The sequence below is a fragment of the Myxocyprinus asiaticus genome, chromosome 8 (assembly GCF_019703515.2).
Source record: "Myxocyprinus asiaticus isolate MX2 ecotype Aquarium Trade chromosome 8, UBuf_Myxa_2, whole genome shotgun sequence".
Lineage (NCBI taxonomy): Eukaryota > Metazoa > Chordata > Actinopteri > Cypriniformes > Catostomidae > Myxocyprinus > Myxocyprinus asiaticus.
The window spans coordinates 52,059,050-52,083,718 of record NC_059351.1 but is presented as its reverse complement, the minus strand read 5'-3'; the positions used below and the strand labels follow the sequence as shown (position 1 = coordinate 52,083,718).

The window sequence follows — 24,669 nt, the reverse complement described above, 5'->3', positions numbered from 1 at the left end:
ATGGCCCGCCCCAGCAGGTAGTATCGGAGAGTGAGGACCGCCCACTTGATGGCGAGACACTCCTTTTCCACGGTGCTGTACTTAGTTTCCCTTAACGAGAGCTTACGGCTAATGTACAGCACCGGGCGCTCCTCCCCCTCCACCACCTGCAAGAGTACGGCCCCCAGCCCCCTGTCTGAAGCCTCTGTCTGTAAAACAAAAGGGAGAGAGAAGTCAGGTGAATGTAAAAGCGGCCCCCCGCAAAGTGCAGCTTTAACTTGCGTGAACGCCCGCTGACACTGCTCTGTCCACTGGACCGGATCTGGAGCTCCCTTTTTAGTGAGATCAGTCAGCGGGCTGGTGACGTCTGAATAATTAGGTACGAACCTTCTATAATAGCCAGCCAGCCCCAGGAACTGTCTCATCCCCTTTTTGGTCTTGGGTCTCGGGCAGGTCGCAATCGCCACTGTCTTGTCAATTTGGGGACGCACCTGCCCGTGGCCCAAGTGGAACCCCAGATACCGTACCTCCACCCGTCCAATCGCGCACTTCTTCGGATTCGCTGTGAGTCCCGCTCGGCACAGCGATCTCAGAACCGCCCTCAGATGTTGCATATGCCGCTGCCAATCATTGCTATAAATGATGATGTCATCTAAATAGGCAGCGGCGTAAGCTGAATGCGGTCTGAGGATTCGGTCCATGAGACGCTGAAACGTAGCCGGGGCTCCAAACAAACCGAACGGAAGTGTCACAAATTGGTGTAATCCAAACGGTGTGGAGAAGGCGGTTTTCTCACGGGAAATTGGTGTCAAGGGGATCTGCCAATAACCCTTCGTCAAATCCAATGTCGAATAAAAACGAGCAGTGCCCAACTGATTGAGCAACTCATCAACGCGAGGCATTGGATATGCATCAAATTTAGACACCGCGTTGACTTTTCTATAATCCACACAGAATCGCACAGACCCGTCGCTCTTAGGAACTAGAACAACTGGGCTGGACCAATCACTGTGGGATTGTTCTATTACCCCCATATCAAGCATCGCATCCAATTCTTCCCGAACAATTTTCTTCTTGTGTTCGGGTAGTCAATAGGGGCGGCTACGTACCACGACCCCCGGCTCGGTCTCGATGTGGTGATGGATGAGGTTTGTACGCCCCGGTAGAGGGGAGAACACATCTGCAAACTCCTGTTGCAACCTAGCAACCTCCGCGAGTTGGCTTGGTGAGAGGTGGTCTCCGCAAATGACTGGGGTGAACTGTTTATGTTTTGAACTCGCCTCCGGTCCGAGCTCCACCTTCTCGGGAACTGCCATAGCCAACGTCATGGGAACCGCCTCCCTCCACAATTTCAGGAGATTGAGCTGGTATATTTGACGAGCGTCCCCTCTATCGGTTCGTTTAACCTCATAATCGAGATCTCCCACTCGTCGTGTGACCTCAAAGGGTCCTTGCCACTTAGTGAGTAATTTAGAGCTCGATGTGGGAAGCAATACAAGTACTTTATCTCCTGGGGCAAATTCCCTTAGCTGAGTTCCCCTGTCATACAGTCGGCGCTGTCGTTCTTGAGCTTGGAGCAAATTCTCCTGTGTTAGTTGCCCCAAAGTGTGGAGTTTTGCTCGAAGATCAAGAACGTACTGAATTTCATTTTTACTGTTTGAAGGTCCCTCCTCCCAGGCCTCTCGCAATACATCAAGCACGCCGCGTGGGCGTCGCCCATACAGCAGCTCGAATGGGGAGAAGCCAGTGGAGGCTTGCGGGACCTCTCGTACTGCAAATAACAGAGGGTCGAGCCATTTATCCCAATTTCTAGAATCATCGTGCACGAACTTACGAATCATGTTTTTGAGGGTTTTATTAAATCGTTCCACCAGGCCATCCGTTTGAGGATGGTATACACTGGTGCGAATCAATTTAATATTTAACAACTCGTACAGTTCGCGTAGTGTCCGTGACATAAATGTTGTGCCCTGATCGGTGAGGATTTCTTTCGGAATCCCCACCCGGGAGATTATTTTGAAGAGTGCCTCCACAACACTGCGTGCTGAGATGTTGCGAAGAGGCACTGCTTCTGGATATCGCGTTGCATAGTCCACTAGGACCAATACAAAGCGATGTCTGTGTGCTGACCGTTCTAATGGCCCGACGAGGTCCATTACAATTCTCTCAAAGGGAACCTCGATCAGAGGGAGAGGGCGCAATGGCGCTTTAGGGGTGGCCGGTGGGTTAACCAGCTGGCATTCGCGGCATGCCGCACACCACCTGCGGACATCGCCACCAATGCCCGGCCAATAGAAACGGGCTATTAGACGGTTCAGTGTTTTCCTTTCTCCTAGGTGACCCACCATGGGATTACAATGAGCCGCCTGGAATACCATTTCCCGACGGCTCCTTGGAATCAAAAGTTGGGTTGTATCCTCTTTGGTCCGAGTGTCCTGTGTCACTCGATAAAACCACTCATTTATAATTGCAAAATAGGGGTATGAAAGGGCGATGTCAGGCTGGAGTCGTTGACCATTGATGACTCTCACTTGGTCAAAGGCATGTCTGAGGGTTTCGTCTCGCGACTGCTCCAAAGGGAAATCCCCGTCAGGGAATTCCCTGAGAAGGGGAGGGGCTGCAGCCTCTCCCCCTCTCTCGTCATTATGACGTGGAGCTGTCGAGGATGGCCCCGGCTCCGCCTCCCCTGCCAGAGCATCGCACATCACACGTCTCCCTATTTTCACACAGGACCCATCTGCGCAAATTCCCTTTAATAAAACTCTAAAATCAGGCCAATCAGTCCCCAAAATCAGCGGATGGGTGAGGCGAGAACTAACCGCGGCCTCCACTCTATGCTTTTTCCCCCGAAATTTAATTGTTAGGGTCACCACCGGATACTTGTGAATATCCCCGTGTACACATTTCACCTTCACTGTTTTAGTTGTGACCAATGCCTCGGGTTGAACCAGGCGTTAGTGGATAGTGGTTTGATTACAACCGGTGTCCACCAACGCTTGGTGAGTACCCCCCTTGACACTTACCGGTATCCGGTACGCTCCGGCCCGGTCGGGGGCAGCCTGTGGGAGGTCAGAGACCCGCACCACCTTCCCCAGCTCCATCAGAGGGCACTGATCTCGGAAGTGGCTCGGGTCTCCGCACCTCCAGCAGGCCGGCCCAGGCGCAACGCCCGCACTTGCATTGGCGGGCACCCCCCCTGAGGGGGAGAGCGGCGGGGCATTGGAGTAGGGGAAGGTGTCACCTCCCACACCCGGGGAACTGGTCTCAGGGGCTGAGGTCCTCCTCGTCTGCGTGGGGCAGGAACGGGACCTGGAGAGAGAGAAGAACGAGAGGAGAGAGGGGAGGGGGAAGAAACAGAGGGAGGAGCGAAAATGTAGGAGGGCTCTTCCGCCCTCAGGATCGCCGCCATGTGGTCCTCCGCAAGTCAGATAGCTTCCTCCAACGACGCCGGGCGGCGGCACTGGACCCACTCCGCCATCCCTTTTGGCAGTCGATCTGTGAACTGTTCCAGTACCACCTGGTCGATAATTCCCTGGACGTCGCGATCCCCCGCTAGCAGCCATCTTCGGCAGGCGTCACGGAGCCGCTGGGCAAAGGCAAACTGGCGGTCGGAGCTCTCCAACTTCAAGCTCTGGAAGAGTTGACGACTTTCCTCCGGAGTGCGACCAACCCGTTGCAAGATGGCTCTTTTTAAATCTCCGTAGGCCAGGAGGCTCGTTGCTGGCAGTTGTTGAGCCACGAGCTGGGCTTCCCCGGACAATAGTGGGATCAGTCGGGCTGCCCATTGGCCAAGCGGCCAGCCCCAGATCTCGGCGGTCCGCTCAAACAAATCCAGGAAGGCCTCAGGGTCGTCCGCCGCTGCCATTTTCTGTAATGCTGGCGGGGGTAACGGCGTGGGAGTGTCCGAAGTCGTGGCTGAGGACGCCTCCTGGCTGAGGAGGCTCCGGATCGCCTGCCGGTCCTTGGCTTTAGCATGCAGGAGCTCGACAAACCGGCGGTCTTGATCTTGTCGGAGCTCAAGCAGCGTCTGTTGGTGGCTCTGATGTAGTCTGGCGAGGGCTTGGAGGATCTCTGCCAACTGGGAGGACTCTACGGGACGACCTCCATCCATCTTCGACCCAAACTTCAATCCCGGGTTTTGGCACCAGTGTAAAAGAGGAGACAAGAAGCAGCTTTCCTTGTTAAGGTAAGGATTTATTTTTCCCTCTTTGCAGCACAAATTTCCGGTTTCACTTTAAGCACTAAGTTTAAGAACTATCACACACTGCTTCACAAATAAACTCTCATTACTAAAATCTTTGCTCTGGCTTGGCTCTGTCGTGTCCAGTCTCTCTCCCCGACTAAGTGCTGTGTGGCTCTATTTATGCCACTCTCCCCGTGCTCACTGAAATTAGAGACAGGTGTTAGGCATAATTTAGCTCAGGTGTAGCGCCCTTACCGCTTTCTCTCTCTCCGGAGAGATGCTTGACCACGCCCCCACTGCCACAACCAATAAATCACTCACTAGTGAAAAGTTTGCAATTGAATGTGTTTCTTGCAATATATATTGACCTGTTTCATGTGGTCACAATAAAACAAAACGCATGTGATGATCCCATCTTTATGAACATATGTGCTTGTGAAGAATGCACAGAAAACTACCAGGACGATATGCAAATATAACTGGAGTTGAACTTTTATTATGTTTTACTGATGTTATCATGCATTTCAAAAGTGCCTCTTTGGAGTGTAGTTAATTTAAAAAATATATGCAACAGTATTTTCCATCTCAACCTGTTGTGTAAAATATGATTAATATGTTTACATTTTAATCTGGTGCCGTGAATAAAGTCTGTGCTTCATAATCTTATGATGAGCTGTTTATTGACTAACATTACTCTATACACGTTAAATATACTGTATATTGACATTATAGTTTATTTATTTCTATGTGTTACAATTATCACATACCTCTACTACAATTATACAGTCTGGGTGTTATGAAGTTTATTTAAGTTGTCAGTTGTAGGAATTGTAATATTTATTTGGTAGAGGCTATTTGCACTAAATGTAAATAATTTTAGATGCTATTTGTAGTCCTAATTAAATACTAACATACAGTATAAGGGTATCACTGCAATCTGCTGTACTGGGTAGATTGCTTACAAATGACACAACAAAAAATGCAATCAGTTACGCAGTCTCGCATATTACATTATGGGGGTTAATCTTATCCGATTACTTTTGGATTACTTCCAACCTAACTCTGTTATTTGTGTTTATGTTTGAGTTTAATAGGTATTTCGTATGGGAGTTTTTTTAGATATATGGTCAGGTTTCCGGGGTGCATTACATAAACGATGTCACGCAATTTTGCAATTTTGCAATTTTGCAATTTTGCAAATGCCATCCATGTGTGGTAAGAGATCAGACCAGTTATATTTAAGAATGAAAGCCACAAAAACGGCCTCAAAGTTATTACTAAAGCAAAAGTGCATTCATTAACATTTTTGAAGCTGAGTACAAAAGCAATTCATGGAACTAAAACTAATGTTACAGCGCCAGTGCAGCTAGTTTATATTGTGATTTGTGAATATGAAATTATGTGAATTTGCCATATCTAATAATGAGTATCAGGTCTGTGTGCAATTTCACAACCCTCCCCCTCTCTTTTGAAAACACTTGAAGAGTTACTGAACATATGTGGTAGGTAGGCTGATTTAGAGTGGAAAATGTAAAAGTAAAAAATAAATAAATAAATAAATAAATCACAGTGATCAGTAAATTATGAATATTTTACTGCTGTTGATTATTATTATTATTGATTATATTATCATGTAATATATAAAAAGTAACTGCAGTCCGATATTGAGTATTTTAAATTGTAATTTAATCCAATTGCAAGATCTTGATTTTCATAATCTGATTACATAATCCAGATTACATGTAATATGTTACTACTCAGCACTGACCATAACCTGACAGAACTCTGTATGTTTGAAATGAATGTGGGGTGCACTTTTTTAACTAATTTAACTGGCTTGTAGTGCAGATAATGTCAGAGTAATTTTCCTCAAAAGGTCATGTTAAGTAAAAATTCTACATTTATGAAAGCTCTACAATATAAAAAAAAAAAGGTCAGCAAAATACAGTAGTTCCTGTTTTTTGGTGAGGGAAGTGCGCAGTTCTACTGTAAATATCTGTACATATCAGCTACGATGAGTTCATTGACTCTTGTTGGTTATCTGTTGGTACCGTAATCCCACAAATAGCTAAACTCAATTTCTTTTCTTTGTAATTTTTTTAATTAAAACACTAAAGTGTATTTGATTGAATAATTGATTATTATTTCTATAAATTCAATTAAATTCAAATCAAATCACTTTTATTGTCACACAACCATATACATAATTGCAATAGTGTGTGAAATTCTTGGGTGCAGTTCCGAGCAACATAGCAGTTGTGACAGTAATGAGACATATACCAATTTACAGTAAACATCAGATTTACACAACACAATTTAAAGTCTAATATACACATAATTACACACAACACAATATACAAATAATAATATACAATGTACAGTATACAATACACACAATATAGATACACATTATTCAATAAAAAAAATAGTATATATAGTATATATAAAATATACAGTAGGTTGTATTGACATTCAGGCTGTCGGTTGATAGTAAGTTGCCAGTGTGTTGTTAAGAGAGAATATAATTTATGATAATAAGATTAATAAAGTGCAGTGCTGATGTATATTGATTGTGAGAGATCAAGAGTTCAGAAGTCTGATTGCTTGGGGGAAGAAGCTATCATGGAGTCGGCTGGTGCGGGTCCTGATGCTGCGATACCGCCTGCCTGATGGTAGCAGTGAGAACAGCCCATGGCTGATGATCCTCCGAGCTTTTTTCACACACCGCCTGGTATATATGTCCTGGAGGGAGGGAAGCTCACCTCCGATGATGTGTCTGGCAGTTCGCACCACCCTTTGCAGTGCTTTGCGGTTGTGGGCTGTGCTATCGCCGTACCAGGCGGAGATGCAGCCAGTCAGGATGCTCTCTACAGTGCAGGTGTACAACCGTGTGAGGATGTGGTGGTTCATTCCAAACTTCCTCAGCCGTCTCAGGAAGAAGAGGCGTTGATGAGCCTTCTTCACAACGACTTCAGTGTGGACAGACTATGTGAGTTCCTCAGTGATGTGGACACCCAGGAACTTGAAGCTGCTGACTCTCTCCACTGGTGCTCCATTGATGGTGATGGGACTGTGTTCTCTGTCTTTTCTCCTGAAGTCCACCACAAGCTCCTTTGTCTTACTGACGTTGAGGGAGATGTTGTGCTCCTGACACCAGTGTGTCAGAGTGTGCACCTCCTCTCTGTAGGCTGTTTCATCGTTGTCAGTGATCAGACCTACCACCGTCGTATCATCAGCAAACTTAATGATGGCATTGGAGCTGTTTGTTGCCACACAGTCATGTGTGTACAGAGAATACAGGAGTGGGCTGAGAACACAGCCCTGTGGGGCTCCAGTGTTGAGGGTCAGTGAGGAGGAGATGTTGCTACCCATTCTAACCACCTGGCGTCTGCTTGACAGGAAGTCCAGGATCCAGCTGCACAGCGAGCTGTTCAAGCCCAGAGCTTGGAGGGCACTATGGTGTTGAATGCTGAGCTGTAGTCTGCAAACAGCATTCTCACATAAGTGTTCCTTTTTTCCAGGTGGGAGAGAGCAGTGTGTATTGTAGATGCAATGGCATCATCAGTGGAGCGGTTGTTGCGGTAAGCAACTGCAATGGGTCAAGAGAGAAAGGCAGCACAGAGCAGATGTAATCTCTGATTAGTCTCTCAAAGCATTTGCTGATGATGGGGGTCAGAGCAACAGGACGCCAGTTATTTAAGCAAGTTATTTTTGATTGTTTTGGAACAGGCACAATGATGGACATTTTAAAGCATGTGTGGACTACAGACAAGGAGAGGGAAAGGTTGAAAATGTCTGTAAAAACACCAGCCAGTTGGTTCGCACATGCTCTGATGACGCGGCATGCCGTCTGGACCCTCGGCTTTACGGATATTCACCCGTCGGAAGGATCGGGTTACATCCGCTACAGAGACGGAGAGTGAACTAACCTCTGTAGCTTCTGCCGCGAGAGCTCTCTCTGCGAGGGCGGTGTTATTTCCCTCGAAACGAGCATAAAAAGTATTTAGCTCATCCATTCAATATTATGTGCGTTTACTGCCAGTTTTGGGCTCATTGTTCAAAAAATACACAAAAGCAATAAAAGAAAGACTGATGTAGGCATGAATTGTACTTAAGAAAGCACTCAACATGTGATTTTTTTATTTTTTTTTACATCAGCTGTATTTTTTAAATGAACTGCACTGAAGTCTAAACATCAGCAGTATGTAAATTCTAGGGAGGTACTCTAAATAAAAGCCAGCACTCATTATCCTGGAGACCACAGCTCTTCTGTAAAGACTGATGAAGCGATGGAGAACATTTATGAAAATGACGAACACAAAAACTGCATCAAGTCCAATGAGAGAGACGCAGGTACAGAAGATAAGGACACAATTGAAAGTCAAAAGCTGAGTTTCATCCAGACTGAAGCAAAAGCTCGACATTTCGGTAAGCACTGAATTTAGTGTTAACCAGAGTTAATGTCACATAATAACAAATATCTGAGGATTAGTTAAATGTTGCTTCATGGGTAATGTGTATGAAGATACTGAAAACCCTTATTTCTTTTAAGCGATGATATAAATTATAGGTGACTTGAAACTTTGTTCTAATAATATGGAGTTAACTGTTATTTTGTGTGTTTTGTCCATGTTTTACAGGTGGAAATAGACGTTTTGTGCTGAGCACAGTGAGTCTTGGACTCATGTGTGTTTTATTGGTGATCGGCATCATTGTGCAACATCACAAACTCACGGCAGAGCGAGACCTGTTGAAGATGAGTTATATGGACATAGTAAAAGAGTACAACCAAACTATAAGCAGGTTGCAGGTGAATTACAGTGATCAAACTATTGCAAAAGATCGATTGCAGAGCAGCTTCAACTCTTTAAATCAGACGAATCTGGAGTTGGAGACCAGCATCAACAGTCTAACTGCTGAGAAAAACCAGTTACAGAGAAACTACGACTCTTTGAATCAGAAGAAACTGGAGTTGGAGACCAGCATCAACAGTCTAACTGCTGAGAAAAACCAGTTACAGAGAAACTACGACTCTTTGAATCAGAAGAAACTGGAGTTGGAGACCAGCATTAACAGTCTAACTGCTGAGAAAAACCAGTTACAGAGAAACTACGACTCTTTGAATCAGAAGAAACTGGAGTTGGAAAGCAAGATCAACTCTTCGTGTGACGAACATAAGAAAAAACAAGGTTAGTACAAATCAGTTTCTGTGTAGTTCCTTTTTCTTGTGTGTGTGTATATATATATATATATATATATATATATATATATATATATATATATATATTAGACAGTATATGCAATGTTAAATAAGTACATTTAAGTTTTGTGAATTCTTCTGTTTGTGGATGTGGTTAGTTTGGTTCTTCATATCCAGTGAGGAGAAGAGCTGGTCTGACAGCAGACAGTACTGCAGGGATCATGGTGGAGATCTCGTTATTATCAACACTGAAGAGAAACAGGTAGAGTTTGTGTGTGTTAGAAAACAACAGAGAAGGGAATAGGGCTGGGCGATAAAACAATCTTGATATTTATCGCGATAAACACCACGATATCGATGATAAGCTTTTGAGTAATTTTCGATTTTGAGCCTGTGTTCTACATCTAGACGATCAGGTGCATGTTGCTAAAAATGCAAGCAGTTCGACTTTCTTATCGTACATTTCCACTGCTGTGAGCAAGCGCTTTCAATTCCTTCCTCTGAAAGTGGATTGTAGAATTGACAGCAGCACGGGGCACGCGGTTCCCTAGCGTTGGGAGTGGTTTTGAGTGGATTTCTCAACGCAGCCTCAGACTGTATGAAGCTGCTGTTCCCGCTACGCCAGTCACCGCGTTCTGGGTCCGGACCCCCGATTGATTCCATCTGGACAGCAAGACATCAGGACGACGGTTGCACCCTCTCATCATCTCTAGTGAGCAGCGTGACAAGACAACAGTGCTGCTTTCATCGTATCTGATCTTTCTGCGCTGTATTCTTGAATATTTTTCTCTAGCACTGAAACACACTTCACTGATGCCCTATCCCGCTCCTCACATGTTTCCTCTTTTCCCCGCATGTGAGTAGACCTGAGGCAGGTGTTTCCAGAGCGCCTTTAGACCATAAAGTATTTTCTTTCTAAATTTAGTTTTATTAATCAGCATGTTACAAGCCTTTAATAATAAACAAATAGATTTCTGTTCTAATTTTGTGAAATTATTCAGATGTTATTATCACTTTAATGAAAATATAAAAATGGTCCATTCAGACTTCTATATTTTCTAAATTTTCTCTCAGGAGATACCCCTGAACCCCCATACAGTATCATTCCTCAGTCACAAGGGCTTCTATGCCCCCATACTTGGGTATCTGAATGTAAAAATATATATACTGTCATTATGATTCAAAATGAACAGATCATCTTTTACCATTCATATCCAACTGCACTCGATTGATAAACTATAAAATACTGTGATATTTTAATAGAAGATCCCTCAGACACCATTGCTTTGGCTGTCTCTGGGCCCCCAGTGCAGTTTTGTTTAGACTATTTTGACTGTTTAGGATTTTTTTCTTCTCTTTTTCGTCTGCCAACTTGGAAATTAAAAAAAATTGCAATGTGCAAATGTGAATGTATATCGTGATAAATATCGATATCAAATTATATGAAAAAGAATATCGTGATAATAATTTTGGCCATATCGCCCAGCCCAAGAAGGGAATCACATTAATTTCCTGTTTTACACACAGAGGTACATCAGTTCATTGGTCAAGGGGAGAGTGTGGATTGGTTTGTCTGACATCGAGAAAGAGGGCAATATGAAATGGGTGGATAATTCACCACTGACTAAAGGGTAAGTGCTGAACCTCTCACAGAATACAGATGTGTAGAGGTGTATATTTGTTTTTTTATTTCCTTGTTCTTATTTCATGGTTTCTGAATAAATAAATACTTTAGGGCTATTTTGATCCTGAAGAGAATCTGATTACATATTATTCAGGTTTTGGAACACAAATGAGCCAAATGACAGTCTAGGGAATGAGGACTGTGTTGAAGTGCTTTCTTCAAAATCCTCCCTGAACAACTGGAATGATCTCCCATGCTCAGAGAAGAGAAGATGGATTTGTGAGAATTAGGTTTGATCCCCGGAGGCAACTGTGTTTGTGTTTATGTTTGTGTCTTTTTGTTTAAGTTTTCATTAAATAATACTTTGATGGTTCATCTGGTTCCTGCCTCCTCCTTTCCCCTTTTCGTTTTGGGTAAACTATCCCTTTAATCTTGTGGTAGTAACCTGAACAGCGTGCAGCTCTTCATGAACTGTGAAAACTTTGCCTTGATAATCGCCTCGCTCAGATACTATAACCATTAAAGTGGAATGTGACACACATGGCGAAGTGGTGTGTTATGCCAAAGAAACAATTTAAATTGTTCATGTTTACTGCCAAGTGCATCTCATTTATTTATAAAAACTAGCAGTTGTGCATAGACAGAACAATGGGCGGAGATTTGCTTAAACCCTATTCGGACGGGATTAGTTTTATATGGGGATGCTGTTTTTTGTTGGGAAAATTAGAAGACACAAGGGCATAATTTTGTGGTTGGAGCAGAGGGAATGGTGTAAATTGTGTTGAGGATTGTATGTTGTTCAGACACTGCATCCCCGTGTTTCACAACATATTTTCCGGAAGGACAAATACAATTTCATCATGTGAAGGGATTGTCCACATTGTCCACAGAGTGTTATACAGGATTACAGGCTTGCTATGTCACCAGTTCTGTTTTTTTTTTTTTTAGACAGATATTCCAATCAATTTCTTCCAATAATCCCAGATACAATATATGATCATGTTTTCCCTTCATAAATAATCAGCACAGCTAAATACATTTTCTGACGGTCAGTTACGCATAACAGCAGTATATAAATTCAGTATACACACCCATCTCTGCGATTTATGCAGACATCTTTTATCCTGTGCAAATCGATGGTAAACATCACAGATGTTCGCAGTAATAATTTCTTTACAAACCTATGTTCGGAAAACTATTTCCATTATGTGATTTTGTCTATATACTGTAAGCTAAATTCTACAGCAGAGCTAATTTCATTATTTATAAACTTCTTTAATGATATAAAGTTTCTTTTTTACTTTTCTGTAGTTTCCCCAAATCAAGAGTGGATGTTAGGATTTTTTTAAACTTGTTAGAGGAAAATGTAAAATTGTCATAATTGCCATAATACAGTGACAACATCCTATTTCTCATAGGGTGAATCCGGTAATCTGGGTACCAGATTACCCTAATTCACCCTATTATTCTGATATTGTGTCTGTCTGTTAATAAACTTATTTTCTGATTTTTTCAAAATAAGTTCAATAGTCAATGTGCTTTTGTAAACTGTCACTATTACCAAAGTTATAAACTCATAAAAAATATATTTTTGTGTCTATTTCATGTTTGATTTTCTAACACACATTAACACACCCATCTCTGAGATCATCATATAAAGTATCCACCTTATTTTGCAACGCGGAAGTAAGCAGAGGCTGCATTTCCGGTGAATGTGAAAATGTTCCGCTGGCATTGACCGCAATGTAAATTACTAGAAGGTTATAATACCAGAATCTAGTGATATGGGCTTATTAACTTTCACACAACCACAGGATGTACAGCAGAATTATGTGCCAATGTCGGATAATTTTCTAACATCAGTATTTATAGTAAAAGAGTAAGAAAATCATTCACTTGTTGCTGTGATGTTGCACTGAAGAGACGGTAATAAAATCTGCTTCTTTCTTTACCGAGATTGTGACAATGCAGTGTTTCTTGTCTCCATGTAAACCTCCACTCATATGTACCTGCATAACCTCCAATGATGCCTTTATTTATTTATTTCCAAAGACGATGTTTCATAAGCCATGTTGAATGTGTGATCTGCGTGTCTGTTTACTATACACCGCTAAGAAAGAGAGAATGCTCTCTATCAATAACGGAGAGTAAAATGCATTTATTTTTTTTGTCAAGATGAAACAAGATGCAGTTTTGGTGCAAAGAAAGTTGAAGCAGCATTTTCCCGGCAGCTTTCTCGTCTCTGCTGGTTGTGTAAAGTTTGTGGAGGCGTGTCAGGTGGTGCAGAGGACTGTCCGTGTCATCGCCAGATTAAATTCTGCCAGTGCAACAGTGTGTGATAAAACAATGACAAAATGCAATAAATGGTAAAACCACATGTGCTCAAAACCAATGAGTTTATGAAAATCGTAATTAATGATAATAATATGTCGACATTTAGTGCCAGCCTGTAATATGAAGCAGCATAATGTAGTATTTTTGTATCGCTAAAATAGTTGGAAGTGGCTTATATCAGAAGTGGTCCACATTCAAGGTTGATAATGGCAGCGCCCTAGTTACGCTGAAAAATAAGGTGGATAAAATGGTGACAATCACAGAAGTCAGTAGAGCACTTTGGAACCATCATAGCCTAGCGATTTTAGAAATTACTGTCAATTAAAAAATTAACTCAGGGGGGCCTGGGTAGTTGAGCAAGTACTGACGCTGACTATCACCCCTGGAGTCGCGAGTTCGAATCCAGGGCGTGCTGAGTGACTCCAGTCAGGTCTCCTAAGCAACCAAATTGGCCCGGTTGCTAGGGAGGGTAGAGTCACATGGGGTAACCACCTCGTGGTCGCTATAATGTGGTTCTCGCTCTCGGTTGGGCGTGTGGTGAGTTGTGTGTGGATGCCACGGAGAATAGCGTGAAGCATCCACACGCGCTGTCTCCGCGGTAATGCGCTCAACAAGCCACGTGATAAGATGCACGGATTGACGGTCTCAGACGCAGAGGCAACTGAGATTCATCCTCCGCCACACGGATTGAGGCGAGTCACTATGCCACCATGAGGACTTAGTGACGTAGGGAAAAACCGAAATCTCCAAAACGGTTGGCCAAAATTACAACCAAAGTACATATTTCAAATCAGCAGTAAAATCTGACAACAATGGTATCATAAATTGTGCTTTCTCACCTCAGATTAGGGATGGGGGATCGATCCTAAAGTATCGATACTTCTGATACTGCTGTTAGGGTTAGGGTTTAAACTAAGGATATTATTATTATTTGGTTACCATGAACAAGAGCAATAATCTTCAAAGTTAAATAAAAGTATTAGGTTATATTAGCAAATACTTGTGCAGGATGGGAACTATTTCTTCTTCCGCTCATCTTAACATGCATACTGAAAGACACAAGCAGACAATTTTTGCACTGTCACAAGACTCATTCAAACAAGAGGGATCAGTGCCTTGAAGAGATAATGATAGAAAATCAGAGAAACAGCTTCTGGAGTAAATTCACACAAATTTTTTGTTTTACCAATGTAAAAGAGGAGGCAAGAAGCAGCTTTCCTTGTTAAGGTAAGGATTTATTTTTTCCCTCTTTGCAGCACAAATTTCCAGTTTCACTTTAAGCACTAAGTTTAAGAACTATCACACACTGCTTCACAAATAAACTCTCATTACTAAAATCTTTGCTCTGGCTCGGCTCTGTCGTGTCCAGTCTCTCTCCCCGACTAAGTGCTGTGTGGCTCTATTTATGCCGCTCTCCCCATGCTCACTGAAATTAGAGACAGGTGTTAGACATAATTTAGCTCAGGTGTAGCGCCCTTACCGCTTTCTCTCTCTCCGGAGAGATGCTTGACCACGCCCCCGCTGCCACATATCCACACCGCCCGACTCAGGCCGGGGCGGCATCCGGCCTGCCTACCACTACCCCCCATTCCTGGAAAGGAAGTCGGCGACAGCCATCTGCGTCCCCGGTCTGTGGACCACCTTGAACTTAAACAGCTGAAGAGCCAGATACCAACGGGTGATCCGGGCGTTAGTATCTTTCATGCGGTGGAGCCACTGGAGTGGGGTGTGATCCGAGCAGAGGGTGATGGCCCGCCCCAGCAGGTAGTATCGGAGAGTGAGGACCGCCCACTTGATGGCGAGACACTCCTTTTCCACGGTGCTGTACTTAGTTTCCCTTAACGAGAGCTTACGGCTAATGTACAGCACCGGGCGCTCCTCCCCCTCCACCACCTGCAAGAGTACGGCCCCCAGCCCCCTGTCTGAAGCCTCTGTCTGTAAAACAAAAGGGAGAGAGAAGTCAGGTGAATGTAAAAGCGGCCCCCCGCAAAGTGCAGCTTTAACTTGCGTGAACGCCCGCTGACACTGCTCTGTCCACTGGACCGGATCTGGAGCTCCCTTTTTAGTGAGATCAGTCAGCGGGCTGGTGACGTCTGAATAATTAGGTACGAACCTTCTATAATAGCCAGCCAGCCCCAGGAACTGTCTCATCCCCTTTTTGGTCTTGGGTCTCGGGCAGGTCGCAATCGCCACTGTCTTGTCAATTTGGGGACGCACCTGCCCGTGGCCCAAGTGGAACCCCAGATACCGTACCTCCACCCGTCCAATCGCGCACTTCTTCGGATTCGCTGTGAGTCCCGCTCGGCACAGCGATCTCAGAACCGCCCTCAGATGTTGCATATGCCGCTGCCAATCATTGCTATAAATGATGATGTCATCTAAATAGGCAGCGGCGTAAGCTGAATGCGGTCTGAGGATTCGGTCCATGAGACGCTGAAACGTAGCCGGGGCTCCAAACAAACCGAACGGAAGTGTCACAAATTGGTGTAATCCAAACGGTGTGGAGAAGGCGGTTTTCTCACGGGAAATTGGTGTCAAGGGGATCTGCCAATAACCCTTCGTCAAATCCAATGTCGAATAAAAACGAGCAGTGCCCAACTGATTGAGCAACTCATCAACGCGAGGCATTGGATATGCATCAAATTTAGACACCGCGTTGACTTTTCTATAATCCACACAGAATCGCACAGACCCGTCGCTCTTAGGAACTAGAACAACTGGGCTGGACCAATCACTGTGGGATTGTTCTATTACCCCCATATCAAGCATCGCATCCAATTCTTCCCGAACAATTTTCTTCTTGTGTTCGGGTAGTCAATAGGGGCGGCTACGTACCACGACCCCCGGCTCGGTCTCGATGTGGTGATGGATGAGGTTTGTACGCCCCGGTAGAGGGGAGAACACATCTGCAAACTCCTGTTGCAACCTAGCAACCTCCGCGAGTTGGCTTGGTGAGAGGTGGTCTCCGCAAATGACTGGGGTGAACTGTTTATGTTTTGAACTCGCCTCCGGTCCGAGCTCCACCTTCTCGGGAACTGCCATAGCCAACGTCATGGGAACCGCCTCCCTCCACAATTTCAGGAGATTGAGCTGGTATATTTGACGAGCGTCCCCTCTATCGGTTCGTTTAACCTCATAATCGAGATCTCCCACTCGTCGTGTGACCTCAAAGGGTCCTTGCCACTTAGTGAGTAATTTAGAGCTCGATGTGGGAAGCAATACAAGTACTTTATCTCCTGGGGCAAATTCCCTTAGCTGAGTTCCCCTGTCATACAGTCGGCGCTGTCGTTCTTGAGCTTGGAGCAAATTCTCCTGTGTTAGTTGCCCCAAAGTGTGGAGTTTTGCTCGAAGATCAAGAACGTACTGAATTTCATTTTTACTGTTTGAAGGTCCCTCCTCCCAGGCCTCTCGCAATACATCAAGCACGCCGCGTGGGCGTCGCCCATACAGCAGCTCGAATGGGGAGAAGCCAGTGGAGGCTTGCGGGACCTCTCGTACTGCAAATAACAGAGGGTCGAGCCATTTATCCCAATTTCTAGAATCATCGTGCACAAACTTACGAATCATGTTTTTGAGGGTTTTATTAAATCGTTCCACCAGGCCATCCGTTTGAGGATGGTATACACTGGTGCGAATCAATTTAATATTTAACAACTCGTACAGTTCGCGTAGTGTCCGTGACATAAATGTTGTGCCCTGATCGGTGAGGATTTCTTTCGGAATCCCCACCCGGGAGATTATTTTGAAGAGTGCCTCCACAACACTGCGTGCTGAGATGTTGCGAAGAGGCACTGCTTCTGGATATCGCGTTGCATAGTCCACTAGGACCAATACAAAGCGATGTCTGCGTGCTGACCGTTCTAATGGCCCGACGAGGTCCATTACAATTCTCTCAAAGGGAACCTCGATCAGAGGGAGAGGGCGCAATGGCGCTTTAGGGGTGGCCGGTGGGTTAACCAGCTGGCATTCGCGGCATGCCGCACACCACCTGCGGACATCGCCACCAATGCCCGGCCAATAGAAACGGGCTATTAGACGGTTCAGTGTTTTCCTTTCTCCTAGGTGACCCACCATGGGATTACAATGAGCCGCCTGGAATACCATTTCCCGACGGCTCCTTGGAATCAAAAGTTGGGTTGTATCCTCTTTGGTCCGAGTGTCCTGTGTCACTCGATAAAACCACTCATTTATAATTGCAAAATAGGGGTATGAAAGGGCGATGTCAGGCTGGAGTCATTGACCATTGATGACTCTCACTTGGTCAAAGGCATGTCTGAGGGTTTCGTCTCGCGACTGCTCCAAAGGGAAATCCCCGTCAGGGAATTCCCTGAGAAGGGGAGGGGCTGCAGCCTCTCCCCCTCTCTCGTCATTATGACGTGGAGCTGTCGAGGATGGCCCCGGCTCCGCCTCCCCTGCCAGAGCATCGCACATCACACGTCTCCCTATTTTCACACAGGACCCATCTGCGCAAATTCCCTTTAATAAAACTCTAAAATCAGGCCAATCAGTCCCCAAAATCAGCGGATGGGTGAGGCGAGAACTAACCGCGGCCTCCACTCTATGCTTTTTCCCCCGAAATTTAATTGTTAGGGTCACCACCGGATACTTGTGAATATCCCCGTGTACACATTTCACCTTCACTGTTTTAGTTGTGACCAATGCCTCGGGTTGAACCAGGCGTTAGTGGATAGTGGTTTGATTACAACCGGTGTCCACCAACGCTTGGTGAGTACCCCCCTTGACACTTACCGGTATCCGGTACGCTCCGGCCCGGTCGGGGGCAGCCTGTGGGAGGTCAGAGACCCGCACCACCTTCCCCAGCTCCATCAGAGGGCACTGATCTCGGAAGTGGCTCGGGTCTCCGCACCTCCAGCAGGCCGGCCCAGGCGCAACGCCCGCACTTGCATTGGCGGGCACCCCCCCTGAGGGGGAGAGCGGCGGGGCATTGGAGTAGGGGAAGGTGTCACCTCCCACACCCGGGGAACTGGTCTCAGGGACTGAGGTCCTCCTCGTCTGCGTGGGGCAGGAACGGGACCTGGAGAGAGAGAAGAACGAGAGGAGAGAGGGGAGGGGGAAGAAACAGAGGGAGGAGCGAAAATGTAGGATCGCCGCCATGTGGTCCTCCGCAAGTCAGATAGCTTCCTCCAACGACGCCGGGCGGCGGCACTGGACCCACTCCGCCATCCCTTTTGGCAGTCGATCTGTGAACTGTTCCAGTACCACCTGGTCGATAATTCCCTGGACGTCGCGATCCCCCGCTAGCAGCCATCTTCGGCAGGCGTCACGGAGCCGCTGGGCAAAGGCAAACTGGCGGTCGGAGCTCTCCAACTTCAAGCTCTGGAAGAGTTGACGACTTTCCTCCGGAGTGCGACCAACCCGTTGCAAGATGGCTCTTTTTAAATCTCCGTAGGCCAGGAGGCTCGTTGCTGGCAGTTGTTGAGCCACGAGCTGGGCTTCCCCGGACAATAGTGGGATCAGTCGGGCTGCCCATTGGCCAAGCGGCCAGCCCCAGATCTCGGCGGTCCGCTCAAACAAATCCAGGAAGGCCTCAGGGTCGTCCGCCGCTGCCATTTTCTGTAATGCTGGCGGGGGTAACGGCGTGGGAGTGTCCGAAGTCGTGGCTGAGGACGCCTCCTGGCTGAGGAGGCTCCGGATCGCCTGCCGGTCCTTGGATGCAGGAGCTCGACAAACCGGCGGTCTTGATCTTGTCGGAGCTCAAGCAGCGTCTGTTGGTGGCTCTGATGTAGTCTGGCGAGGGCTTGGAGGATCTCTGCCAACTGGGAGGACTCTACGGGACGACCTCCATCCATCTTCGACCCAAACTTCAATCCCGGGTTTTGGCACCAGTGTAAAAGAGGAGACAAGAAGCAGCTTTCCTTGTTAAGGTAAGGATTTATTTTTCCCTCTTTGCAGCACAAATTTCCGGTTTCACTTTAAGCACTAAGTTTAAGAACTATCACACACTGCTTCACAAATAAACTCTCATTACTAAAATCTTTGCTCTGGCTTGGCTCTGTCGTGTCCAGTCTCTCTCCCCGACTAAGTGCTGTGTGGCTCTATTTATGCCACTCTCCCCGTGCTCACTGAAATTAGAGACAGGTGTTAGGCATAATTTAGCTCAGGTGTAGCGCCCTTACCGCTTTCTCTCTCTCCGGAGAGATGCTTGACCACGCCCCCACTGCCACAACCAATAAATCACTCACTAGTGAAAAGTTTGCAATTGAATGTGTTTCTTGCAATATATATTGACCTGTTTCATGTGGTCACAATAAAACAAAACGCATGTGATGATCCCATCTTTATGAACATATGTGCTTGTGAAGAATGCACAGAAAACTACCAGGACGATATGCAAATATAACTGGAGTTGAACTTTTATTATGTTTTACTGATGTTATCATGCATTTCAAAAGTGCCTCTTTGGAGTGTAGTTAATTTAAAAAATATATGCAACAGTATTTTCCATCTCAACGTGTTGTGTAAAATATGATTAATATGTTTACATTTTAATCTGGTGCCGTGAATAAAGTCTGTGCTTCATAATCTTATGATGAGCTGTTTATTGACTAACATTACTCTATACACGTTAAATATACTGTATATTGACATTATAGTTTATTTATTTCTATGTGTTACAATTATCACATACCTCTACTACAATTATACAGTCTGGGTGTTATGAAGTTTATTTAAGTTGTCAGTTGTAGGAATTGTAATATTTATTTGGTAGAGGCTATTTGCACTAAATGTAAATAATTTTAGATGCTATTTGTAGTCCTAATTAAATACTAACATACAGTATAAGGGTATCACTGCAATCTGCTGTACTGGGTAGATTGCTTACAAATGACACAACAAAAAATGCAATCAGTTACGCAGTCTCGCATATTACATTATGGGGGTTAATCTTATCCGATTACTTTTGGATTACTTCCAACCTAACTCTGTTATTTGTGTTTATGTTTGAGTTTAATAGGTATTTCGTATGGGAGTTTTTTTAGATATATGGTCAGGTTTCCGGGGTGCATTACATAAACGATGTCACGCAATTTTGCAATTTTGCAATTTTGCAATTTTGCAAATGCCATCCATGTGTGGTAAGAGATCAGACCAGTTATATTTAAGAATGAAAGCCACAAAAACGGCCTCAAAGTTATTACTAAAGCAAAAGTGCATTCATTAACATTTTTGAAGCTGAGTACAAAAGCAATTCATGGAACTAAAACTAATGTTACAGCGCCAGTGCAGCTAGTTTATATTGTGATTTGTGAATATGAAATTATGTGAATTTGCCATATCTAATAATGAGTATCAGGTCTGTGTGCAATTTCACAACCCTCCCCCTCTCTTTTGAAAACACTTGAAGAGTTACTGAACATATGTGGTAGGTAGGCTGATTTAGAGTGGAAAATGTAAAAGTAAAAATAAATAAATAAATAAATAAATCACAGTGATCAGTACATTATGAATATTTTACTGCTGTTGATTATTATTATTATTGATTATATTATCATGTAATATATAAAAAGTAACTGCAGTCCGATATTGAGTATTTTAAATTGTAATTTAATCCAATTGCAAGATCTTGATTTTCATAATCTGATTACATAATCCAGATTACATGTAATATGTTACTACTCAGCACTGACCATAACCTGACAGAACTCTATATGTTTGAAATGAATGTGGGGTGCACTTTTTTAACTAATTTAACTGGCTTGTAGTGCAAATAATGTCAGAGTAATTTTCCTCAAAAGGTCATGTTAAGTAAAAATTCTACATTTATGAAAGCTCTACAATATTAAAAAAAAAAAAGGTCAGCAAAATACAGTAGTTCCTGTTTTTTGGTGAGGGAAGTGCGCAGTTCTACTGTAAATATCTGTACATATCAGCTACGATGAGTTCATTGACTCTTGTTGGTTATCTGTTGGTACTGTAATCCCACAAATAGCTAAACTCAATTTCTTTTCTTTGTAATTTTTTTAATTAAAACACTAAAGTGTATTTGATTGAATAATTGATTATAAATTCAATTAAATTCAAATCAAATCACTTTTATTGTCACACAACCATATACACAAGTGCAATAGTGTGTGAAATTCTTGGGTGCAGTTCCAAGCAACATAGTAGTCGTGACAGTAATGAGACATATACCAATTTACAATAAACATCAGATTTACACAACACAATTTAAAGTCTAATATAACATACACTGTACAGTATACAATACACACAATATAGATACACATTATTCAATAAAAAAAATAGTATATATAGTATATATAAAATATACAGTAGGTTGTATTGACATTCAGGCTGTCGGTTGATAGTAAGTTGCCAGTGTGTTGTTAAGAGAGAATATAATTTATGATAATAAGATTAATAAAGTGCAGTGCTGATGTATATTGATTGTGAGAGATCAAGAGTTCAGAAGTCTGATTGCTTGGGGGAAGAAGCTATCATGGAGTCGGCTGGTGCGGGTCCTGATGCTGCGATACCGCCTGCCTGATGGTAGCAGTGAGAACAGCCCATGGCTGATGATCCTCCGAGCTTTTTTCACACACCGCCTGGTATATATGTCCTGGAGGGAGGGAAGCTCACCTCCGATGATGTGTCTGGCAGTTCGCACCACCCTTTGCAGTGCTTTGCGGTTGAGGGCGGTGCTATTGCCGTACCAGGCGGAGATGCAGCCAGTCAGGATGCTCTCTACAGTGCAGGTGTACAACCGTGTGAGGATGTGGTGGTTCATTCCAAACTTCCTCAGCCGTCTCAGGAAGAAGAGGCGTTGATGAGCCTTCTTCACAACGACTTCAGTGTGGACTGACCATGTGAGTTCCTCAGTGATGTGGACACCCAGGAACTTGAAGCTGCTGACTCTCTCCACTGGTGCTCCATTGATGGTGATGGGACTGTGTTCTATGTCTTTTCTCCTGAAGTCCACCACAAGCTCCTTTGTCTTACTGACGTTGAGGGAGATGTTGTGCTCCTGACACCAGTGTGTCAGAGTGTGCACCTCCTCTCTGTAGGCTGTTTCATCGTTGTCAGTGATCAGACCTACCACCGTCGTATCATCAGCAAACTTAATGATGGCATTGGAGCTGTTTGTTGCCACACAGTCATGTGTGTACAGAGAATACAGGAGTGGGCTGAGAACACAGCCCTGTGGGGCTCCAGTGTTGAGGGTCAGTGAGGAGGAGATGTTGCTACCCATTCTAACCACCTGGCGTCTGCTTGACAGGAAGTCCAGGATCCAGCTGCACAGCGAGCTGTTCAAGCCCAGAGCTTGGAGGGCACTATGGTGTTGAATGCTGAGCTGTAGTCTGCAAACAGCATTCTCACATAAGTGTTCCTTTTTTCCAGGTGGGAGAGAGCAGTGTGTATTGTAGATGCAATGGCATCATCAGTGGAGCGGTTGTTGCGGTAAGCAACTGCAATGGGTCAAGAGAGAAAGGCAGCACAGAGCAGATGTAATCTCTGATTAGTCTCTCAAAGCATTTGCTGATGATGGGGGTCAGAGCAACAGGACGCCAGTTATTTAAGCAAGTTATTTTTGATTGTTTTGGAACAGGCACAATGATGGACATTTTAAAGCATGTGTGGACTACAGACAAGGAGAGGGAAAGGTTGAAAATGTCTGTAAAAACACCAGCCAGTTGGTTCGCACATGCTCTGATGACGCGGCATGCCGTCTGGACCCTCGGCTTTACGGATATTCACCCATCGGAAGGATCGGGTTACATCCGCTACAGAGACGGAGAGTGAACTAACCTCTGTAGCTTCTGCCGCGAGAGCTCTCTCTGCGAGGGCGGTGTTATTTCCCTCGAAACGAGCATAAAAAGTATTTAGCTCATCCATTCAATATTATGTGCGTTTACTGCCAGTTTTGGGCTCATTGTTCAAAAAATACACAAAAGCAATAAAAGAAAGACTGATGTAGGCATGAATTGCACTTAAGAAAGCACTCAACATGTGATTTTTTTATTTTTTTTTACATCAGCTGTATTTTTTAAATGAACTGCACTGAAGTCTAAACATCAGCAGTATGTAAATTCTAGGGAGGTACTCTAAATAAAAGCCAGCACTCATTATCCTGGAGACCACAGCTCTTCTGTAAAGACTGATGAAGCGATGGAGAACATTTATGAAAATGACGAACACAAAAACTGCATCAAGTCCAATGAGAGAGACGCAGGTACAGAAGATAAGGACACAATTGAAAGTCAAAAGCTGAGTTTCATCCAGACTGAAGCAAAAGCTCGACATTTCGGTAAGCACTGAATTTAGTGTTAACCAGAGTTAATGTCACATAATAACAAATATCTGAGGATTAGTTAAATGTTACTGCATGGGTAATGTGTATGAACATACTGAAAACCCTTATTTCTTTTAAGCGATGATATAAATTATAGGTGACTTGAAACTTTGTTCTAATAATATGGAGTTAACTGTTATTTTGTGTGTTTTGTCCATGTTTTACAGGTGGAAATAGACGTTTTGTGCTGAGCACAGTGAGTCTTGGACTCATGTGTGTTTTATTGGTGATCGGCATCATTGTGCAACATCACAAACTCACGGCAGAGCGAGACCTGTTGAAGATGAGTTATATGGACATAGTAAAAGAGTACAACCAAACTATAAGCAGGTTGCAGGTGAATTACAGTGATCAAACTATTGCAAAAGATCGATTGCAGAGCAGCTTCAACTCTTTAAATCAGACGAATCTGGAGTTGGAGACCAGCATCAACAGTCTAACTGCTGAGAAAAACCAGTTACAGAGAAACTACGACTCTTTGAATCAGAAGAAACTGGAGTTGGAAAGCGAGGTCAACTCTACTAGTGATGAGCTAAAAAAACGAGGTTAACACAAATCAGTTCCTGTAAAAGAAGATTATTTTTCCTAGCTTTTATATATGAAATGTTCAAAAAAGTGTATTTTAGATGAATGTGTGTTTGTTTTTGTGTTTGTGTTTGTGTGTGTGGAAACAGGTTGGTTCTTCATATCCAGTGAGGAGAAGAGCTGGTCTGACAGCAGACAGTTCTGTAGGGATCATGGTGGAGATCTCGTTATTATCAACAGTGAAGAGAAACAGGTAGAGTTTGTGTGTGTGTGTGTGTGTGTGTGTGTGTGTGTGTGTGTGTGTGTGTGTGTGTTAAAGAAGAGATAGAGATGAATCACATTTATTTCCTGTTTTTGTACACATGCACAGAGGTTCATATCTTCATTCAAGATGAGTGTGTGGATTGGTTTGTCTGACATCGAGAACGAGGGCAGCATGACATGGGTGGATAATTCACCACTGAAGAAAGGGTAAGTGCTGAACCACTCACAGAAAAGCAGTGTAACTGTGT

The 24,669-nt window shown here is 44.2% G+C and overlaps 2 protein-coding genes and 1 long non-coding RNA gene across 8 annotated transcripts in view; 2 read left to right on the top strand and 1 right to left on the bottom strand.

The window, feature by feature from the left end:
- Positions 1 to 12,572, top strand: part of LOC127444723 (CD209 antigen-like) — a 35,600-nt gene extending 23,028 nt beyond the window's left edge. The window contains exon 6 of the transcript XR_007897876.1: positions 11,914 to 12,572. The gene's annotated coding sequence lies outside the window, so the exon portion shown is untranslated. The remainder of the gene's footprint in view (positions 1 to 11,913) is intronic.
- The window catches only part of LOC127444721 (C-type lectin domain family 4 member E-like), a 71,815-nt gene that overhangs the window by 6,602 nt on the left and 40,544 nt on the right, over positions 1 to 24,669 (top strand). The window contains exons 1-5 of one of the 6 annotated variants that reach the window (XM_051704277.1): positions 8,390 to 8,590; positions 8,803 to 9,351; positions 9,521 to 9,624; positions 10,890 to 10,993; positions 11,141 to 12,572. In XM_051704277.1, the coding sequence (XP_051560237.1) occupies positions 8,452 to 8,590; positions 8,803 to 9,351; positions 9,521 to 9,624; positions 10,890 to 10,993; positions 11,141 to 11,276 (1,032 nt within the window). In that variant the 5' untranslated portion in view covers positions 8,390 to 8,451 and the 3' untranslated portion in view covers positions 11,277 to 12,572. Of the gene's footprint in view, positions 1 to 8,386; positions 8,591 to 8,802; positions 9,352 to 9,520; positions 9,625 to 10,889; positions 10,994 to 11,140; positions 12,573 to 23,401; positions 23,588 to 23,799; positions 24,178 to 24,306; positions 24,411 to 24,527; positions 24,629 to 24,669 lie in introns of those variants that run through there. The other 5 variants (XM_051704278.1, XM_051704281.1, XM_051704280.1 and 2 more) reach the window with 5 other exon arrangements.
- Positions 11,914 to 24,669, bottom strand: part of LOC127444736 (uncharacterized) — a 53,391-nt gene continuing 40,635 nt past the window's right edge. Inside the window, exon 2 of the long non-coding RNA XR_007897877.1 lies at positions 11,914 to 13,016. This is a non-coding gene — a long non-coding RNA (uncharacterized LOC127444736). The remainder of the gene's footprint in view (positions 13,017 to 24,669) is intronic.